Here is a 7,797-nt window from a genome sequence, read left to right as displayed (position 1 = left end):
AGACTTTTTTTTAGACCAAAATCAAAAATAATTTTACTTTTTTGTATGAACTGAAACTGTTGAAAGTTGAAAAAGAAAAAAACAGTTTTTGTTAGCAAAATTTTGCCATAAAAGTTTTTTTTTACTTTTTTTAAAATCGAAACTGCAAAAATTGCAATAAAAAACTGTTGTTGTGGCCAACATTTTCAGAAAGTGAGAATTTTTTACATGAAAGTAAGCTTTTTTGTCACTAAAAATTGGTTTTTTGTTGTCAAAAGTATTTAAAAAGTGTGATTTTTCCTGAATTTTAGAGCGTTAAATAAAACGTGATTTATAATCGCTCATGAGCGTTATATCTCAAATTTTACATTGGTTTAAATGGGGTTGTCTAGGGACTGCAGGAAATCCGCGTGATAACCAAAAGCGTTATAAGGAGCTATAGACTATAGACACTGGACCTGCGTATAAGACAACCAACTGGCAGCCATCTTGGCAAAATATCCTGTGTAACGCCAATTTATCCCGCTGGGTGCTCTTGACAGTGCTGTACTTCAATTTTGCAGGCAACAGAGAAAAGGGAGGGTTGTGTAGTCTGGAAGGAACTGCTGGCTGCGCGCGCAGTCAGGAGTACCTCGCAGACTACACAACCCTCCCTTTTCCCTGTTGCCTGCAAAATTGAAGTACAGCACTGTCAAGAGCACCCAGCGGGATAAATTGGCGTTACACAACTTTTCTTTACTGTTTCCATTCCCCTCAGCCTGCAGTTGGTTGTCTTATTCCGCAGGTCCAGTGTCTATATAAGGAGCTTATGCTGTTGGTATTTTTTTTTGAATGGAAGCCGGAAGGAGTGTTAAATTATTTAATTGACCAAATATCATAATCTACCTATATGGTAAATCAATTCTATGTATTAAAGCAAAGCAACTGAATGTCGCCTCACATGTTGCAGAACTGCAAGCAAATAAGTATTTCATGTGTCATTCTGTAGGTAATGGGCCCATTTGGCCGCTTCTATTTATTGAGATAATGGTGTTTTTAGTGAAAAAGTCGAGAGAATCTATAATCAAGGTTTCAGGGCTTGAAAACCGGATAGATATCACTCCCGGTTTTGGTTTCGGTTTTATGTTTTTTGAAAAAATAAAGGTTTCGGTTTTGGTTTTGGTTTCGGTTTTTTAAAATATTATCTCTCTCGTTCCGGTTTTGCTTAAAGGGTTTTATTTCAAAGGAAACGGTTTTGGTTTCGGTTTTGGTTTCGGTTTTTTCCTTTTTTCTTCATTTTTTAGAGGGAAGAAGGCCAAGAAGGTGATCACTTTTTCAAATACTTTGTGTATGTGCCTAGAAAATGGCACTTTGGCAGTGCCAAATTTGTCGAATTTTTTAGTTTTCAAGCCTTTTCACCTTCAGCATCAGTTTTTACTCAATTTTGACCAAAAATGCAGTATTAATTAGGCTGATTACCTGAAAAATTCCAAAACCGAAACCAATTCTGTTTTCAATTGGTTACGCTCTCGGTTTCGGTTTTGAATTTTGGAAAATAACGCTCCCGGTTTCGGTTTTGGTTTTAGTTGTGGGAAAATAACGCTCCTGGTTTCGGTTTTGGTTTCGGTTTTGAGCAATTTTAATCGGTTTTTGGGGGTTTCGGTTTTGGTTTCGGTTTCGGTTTGCAAGCCCTGCAAGGTTTTGATGGATTTTGATGTAGAACATATCCGACTATCACGTGTTAAAGTATGAAGGCCGCAGGTGTGCCCCAAGCGGAGAAAAACAGAACTAAAGTTTTTCTAAGAAGGGCCCATTTGGTCGATTATTGCTTTTTTCACGGTAAATTCGCTTCCAAAAAAATACCCTCCAAATTATACTGCACCTAGTCGCCAGTGGCAACACATATACCATTAAAAAACACAAATTTGCTAGCTGCAGCAGTAGCCGCGTGGCATTTGTGATGGTTTATGGAACTGGAGGTATGGGTTCAAATCGCACCTTGGGAAGAAATTTTTGAAATTTTTTTTAAAGATTTTTATTTTTACAAGTTGAATTTTGACAGAAAATAATATACTTAATTTAATCATTTTTTTCTGCTTTTGAACAGAGTAATGAATTTTTATGCAAAATTTTAATTAATCAAATCATTGTTTTTCAGGCTTAAAATGTTCACAAACATGAAAAGATTGAGTAAAAAAAATTGCTATTACAGGTGGGTAGTAATATTTGACATCAGAAACAATAATCTTCAATTTTAGGTATGAAGTGTATTGCTGTACAACAACTGGATAATCGGAAATTAATCGGAATATGCCATCCGGTTACTGCTGTAATCAATTAACCGGATAATAACCGGATTCGGAGAATCCATTGTTTTTTTTACTGTTTCTGTGACTTTTCCAACGTAGAGATTTGAATTCCAAAAAAAAGTCACAGAAACAGTAAAAAAAACAAAGTATTCCCCGAATCCGGTTGACAACCGATTATACGGTTACTGAAATCTAGAAATATCCGAGTTTCCAATTACCTGTTGTTGTACAGCTCTAGTATAAAGGTTTTGGGATTACACAAAATTTCAGCTTTTTTCAGAAAAAAACTGAAGGCGATTTTCTCAAAAGTTGAGCTTTTCAAATGTTCAATTATGGATTTTTTTGGTGTTTTTTTTGCACTTTTTGGGCTTCTATCCTGCTCATATGATTGCTCCAGAGGTCTACGTACAAAACATTTTGCCAACCCTGGCTGCCCTTATGCTGACTACACGCCTGCTTCTTCAAAGTATGATGAGGTAACTGTCCATCCACACTTTACACATTTTGAAAAAATGTCAGCTTGAAGATGTCATTAATCAATTACAGACTATAACTACTACACTAATAAACCTATAATTTACAAATTTTTGAAATTTTCCTTGATTTGGGGAAGTGTGTCTAAGTTGGCATACTCTCTAAATTTGAAACAGTCAATTTCACTGCTTAGCAGTCACGACATTTTGCCTTTTTAAAGCAGTAGTTTTTTTTTACTGCAAAACAGTGAAAAATTACTGAATTGGTCAGTAAAAAATCATTTTGACTGACCAATTCAGTAATTTTTCACTGTTTTGCAGTAAAAAAAAACTACTGCTTTAAAAAGGCAAAATGTCGTGACTGCTAAGCAGTGAAATTTGACTGCTTTAAATTTAGAGAGTACCGTCCAAGATGACACAGTGACAATTTCTCAAAGGGTATACGATCAGATCCCAGTATATAGGTAGCAACTTTTTGCATGAACAAAGCCAAGAAAAAAATGAAAATGAATTTTTTGATAGCAAAAATTTTTGCATTGTATGAAATTCACTGCTAGTTTTAAAATGTATTTTAAACTAAAAAAAAAATGTAACCAAAAATACAAAATAAGTACAATATTATTACGTGGCAGGCAACATATTGTGAGTTTCTTCTTGAACATTCGTTTGCTTTTCTCTATCAAACTTTTTGCTTAAGAAATAGGATGCACTGAAACAAAAATGAATTGAAAATTCAATCTTATGCTTGATTAAAAATTAAGTGCTCGACTTTGTGGCAGGTGTAGGCAAAAATATAGGTATTTTAATTTACCAACCAGAAGCATGTGATGATGACTGAATCTACTGCGACGCTCAAAAGGCAAAATGCAGAGGGAAAGACATCCAACGTTGCCTTGAAAATGGTATTATATGCGGGGTAAGTTAAAGGCAACGTCAACAAGAACACACCATTTACAGCACTAAGACGACCTAAAGATTCAAAAATAAGTGGATAGGTAATCAAGTAGAGATGTAAATATGAGCATCGAGCAATGTGGTTTTCAAGAGTTTGATACCTACCTATTTCATTGGCATGATAATATTTAGTCATAAATGATACTGGAATCACCAAAGCGCAGCCATGAAATAAATCTAACAGTGGAACTGTATTAACAGTAAGAAATCAAATCATTTTAATTATTTTAAATATTTATAAGCTATTTCCCCTACATATACACGCCTACTAACTCGTTCAAAAATACATACCCATGAAAACCTGCCAAGCTTGAGTGGCAAATAGCAAAATTGTGACAGCTGCCAAGTCAAAAGATCCAGCCAAGATGCCAATCAATCCATCGTGAATTTTCAAACATTTGCTCAAGACAACCGAACAGAATAAAGTTCCTGGTGTACAAACACATAAGGTACCTATTTTAATGCCTATTACAGAAACTTTTCAACATGTCATTTCGTATTGAAATTCACCATATGCAGCCTACAATTGGTTCATTATGGGAAATTTATGATTGATAAGATTGAGTTTTTAGTCACTAAAGTTCATTATGACAACTTCTATGGAGCAATTTGAAAATGGAGGCTCCAGATCGACTTGAAAGCAGTATCAGTATGGTTTGAAGGGGTTAGGTACTTTAGTACATAAGAACAGCAATTTCCTGAGTTCCCTCCCAAATTTTACTTTTTTTGTGAAAATTTTTTTGGATCCAACTTTTTTTTTAAAGGCACCCAACAATGTTTCATCAAAATTTCAAAAATCCGAGGACAGGGGATTTCACCTATCTTACCCTGGAATTTTGAAAAACCTCCAATTTTATTTTTAATAGAATTTTTCAATTTTTTTTTCAATTTTTCAAAAATGTACCTACCTATCTATCTTTAAAATCGAATTTACAAAAATCATGAAGAATTTGGGTACCTATTTATTTTTTTAATACAGCCTATAACTTGCTATAAAAAATTTTAATTTTTGTGTTTTGCATTTTTATTTTTGTTTTTGTTTTTGTGATTACAAATTGTCAATTTCGAAAAACTCAATTTTCCTCTATCTACGTTCTTTAACTTGCTCCTTATTTTATTGTTTATTTACTTACCTAGAGTTGCCACTGAAAATCTATAAAACGAAAAAGCGCTGTACTTTTGTTCGTCGAATCCAAATCTGTATCGAAGATATGGGTACAATACTGATAATTCTCCTGCAACAAGTAAATCAGGATCATAATGCATACGGATGCTCAAAAATTCGAAGAAAATAGTGCCTATTCTTACCAAAATTAGTGAAAGAAACAGCGACATGTATGAAAATGAGTAGTGAAATGATAACTTTTTTACGTCCCAAGTTTTTGTTGAATACAACTTTAAAATTACCAACTATTGTTCTTCTCAAGTTAAAAATGTGATAGAAACGAAACTCTTTTTCCGCAGGTACAGATTTATCTTTTATGAAAATCAATGCAAAGATTAAGGAACTCGATGCCAAAATAACGCATAATAAATAACCATAGAAGAACCCAATTCTGCGTAAGATGAATCCAGATGCACCTCTTCCTAATATCATGCAAATAGAGTAAATAGCTCTAATGAATCCTAGTTTCATAGTACGATTTTCAGCATCATCCTCGCAAAGGTATATATTACATGCCATTATCATAACGACGTTTCCTCCACTCACACCGTACAATATTGCCGCTGCAATTGCTGCTCCAGAAGGATTCCAATGCCAAAAATACGAATGCAAGCATCCCGATAACGAGACTAATATTTCTTCGATGATGGCGATATAAATTAAAGGCCTTCTTCTTCTACCAGCTTTATCACTCCAAGTTGTGCTAAATATTGTCACAAAAGCAGCAATAAATACGGCTGCGAAACGATACCTGGACTGGATTTCCGAGACGAATAAAACTCCTGCTTTTTCATCGTCACACTTGGTGCTCAAGTCCGGTTCGATTGTTGCGTTGAATCGGCATGATTTTTGAAGGAATAAATTGGTATTGAAATCATCTAGCCAGTTGTAAAGAAGAAAGTAGATGAAAAATGACGGCTCAACTGTCACCTGTTTCAGAAATTTACGCATTTTTCATGGCAGTGATACACGACACATGTATTTAGTAACCGAATACTAAGATACTTCACGAGATGATCTGGATTAATAAAATTGATTTTGATCCGGTACTAGGTATTGAATTTTGAAACAAATTTAAATCGAACGAATCAACCAGCAACTCATCTGAATAAGTAAAACACGAAAATTTGGAAGTTCGACAAAACAAGAAAGCATATTACTTTGAATATACAAAATAGACTGCATCGTACAAAAAAAAAAAAAAAAACGGCTTAGTGCATATTAATTACGTAAAACTATGAATTTCGTTTCAATGTAATATATGAAGTTACTCGTCTACTATTATGTAGCCTAATTAAATATTCCGTGAATAATATTATCGTGACTCTGAGTTGGCTATTATACTAACATATCTAAGTAATAAATTTATGCAGGTCTTATAGGTAACTAATTTTTTTTATTTTCATATGATGAAAAAGATTGTGAGAATCAATTTTAAGATCAACTGTACAGGGTGTTCCGGAAATCGTCTGCCAAAATTTAACTCAAGATTCTAGAAAGACATGTACTCGAGGAGACGAGGAAAAACGTTATTATGGTTGCCTATCTTGTGAATCGAAGGAGCCGCGTGGTTCATCGTAAAACTAAAAATTTACTTATTTTTTGAAAAAATCATCAAATATAAGGAAATGTTTGAATCAATTTAAATAATGCCCGTATAATCCATAGTACTCGAGTGTTTGAACAAAAAATGTTATGACAAATTGCTTATCTTCAAAATTGAAGGAAAAAGCTTGATTCAAAATTTCCAAATTTGGGATGCTGCGAATTTTGAGGATTTTAAATTTTATAAATTGTGTACGCACCTTCAATTTGAAGATAGGAAATTTGTCATTACGATATTTTTTGTTCGCCCATTTGAGCGCTATAGGTAAATGTTTGGATAATTTAAGTTGACTTCACTAACTCGGAGTGGACGAATAAAAAAAGTTATTACGACAGATTGTTCAGCTTCAAAATTGAAGAGGCAAACACAATTTGAAAATTGAAAATGTTGAAAATGTAGGGCACGACAAATTTGGGAATTTTGAATAAACTTTTTGCCTTCAATTTTGAAGATGGGCAATTCGTCATAAAATCATAATTTTGTTTGTCCAAACTCGTCCCAGGATAATTCAACGAACAGATTTCAAAAGTTTTCATGCCAAGTTTCTTTTGGGAATTAAATAAGCATTCCCAGAATATCCCCAAAACGTTGATGTTCACTTCAAAAGTCAAACTTAGATATAGGTGCAAAACGTGAAAAAAAATACCAAATTAATGGAAATTTGATATTAAATATCACCCAAAGATTCTCCTCCTCATCCTATTTCTGAATTTTCTTGGGATCCATAAAAGAAAATTTTTAACATCATTTTTTTTTTGTTTTGACAAGGATATGTTTTTTGTACCGAGAGTCATTCCAAAATTTTCGTCACGCTGACTTTTAAAAATGTGAAAAAAATTTAGTCATCTTTTTGACGTTATGCCAGAAAATCAAAATTCGAAAAAATTCAATTTTCAATTCCAAACGTTAAAAAAAGTTTAAATTTATTCAGTTGTCTTATGTATTTTAACCTCTTTCTGGCGTATTTCATGAAAAAGTTGATAAATATTACACTCTTGGCAAAAAAATTAAAATTCGTTTATTTTTTGAATTTTGATTTTTTTGTGATGAGTTCATTTCATCGAGTGAAAAGGGTTTTCCACTTTTTCAACGGATACGTAAAAATAGAGGTTAAATGAGTCAACTTCACCAATCAAACCTTTTTTTCATGTTTTAAATCAAAAAATCGCACTTTTTTCAGCAAACTTTCAATTTTTTTTTAAATCGACTTTACGAAATAATGTCATCCCAATTATTTAATATGTTGTTTAGCATAAAAAGTTGCCCATAATATATTTTTTTCAGAATTTTTGAGAGTCGGAACGATATGAAAACTACAATTTTTTGGAACTT

The 7,797-nt window shown here is 33.2% G+C and overlaps 1 protein-coding gene across 1 annotated transcript; it reads right to left on the bottom strand.

Moving 5' to 3' along the window:
* Positions 1-3,023: 3,023 nt before the first annotated feature.
* LOC135844629 (uncharacterized) lies at positions 3,024-6,026 on the bottom strand. Its single transcript, XM_065362875.1, has 6 exons — positions 5,003-6,026; positions 4,828-4,929; positions 3,986-4,123; positions 3,800-3,883; positions 3,556-3,709; positions 3,024-3,449 (listed from the first exon to the last, which is right to left on the bottom strand). The coding sequence occupies exons 1-6, from the start codon at positions 5,808-5,810 to the stop codon at positions 3,362-3,364; spliced, it is 1,374 nt and encodes a 457-aa protein (XP_065218947.1). The 5' UTR covers positions 5,811-6,026; the 3' UTR covers positions 3,024-3,361.
* Between the last annotated feature and the right edge of the window lie 1,771 nt (positions 6,027-7,797).

The sequence above is a fragment of the Planococcus citri genome, chromosome 4 (assembly GCF_950023065.1).
Source record: "Planococcus citri chromosome 4, ihPlaCitr1.1, whole genome shotgun sequence".
Classification (NCBI taxonomy): domain Eukaryota; kingdom Metazoa; phylum Arthropoda; class Insecta; order Hemiptera; family Pseudococcidae; genus Planococcus; species Planococcus citri.
The sequence above is the reverse complement of the archived record's forward strand: the minus strand, read 5'-3'. Positions and strand labels throughout refer to the sequence as shown.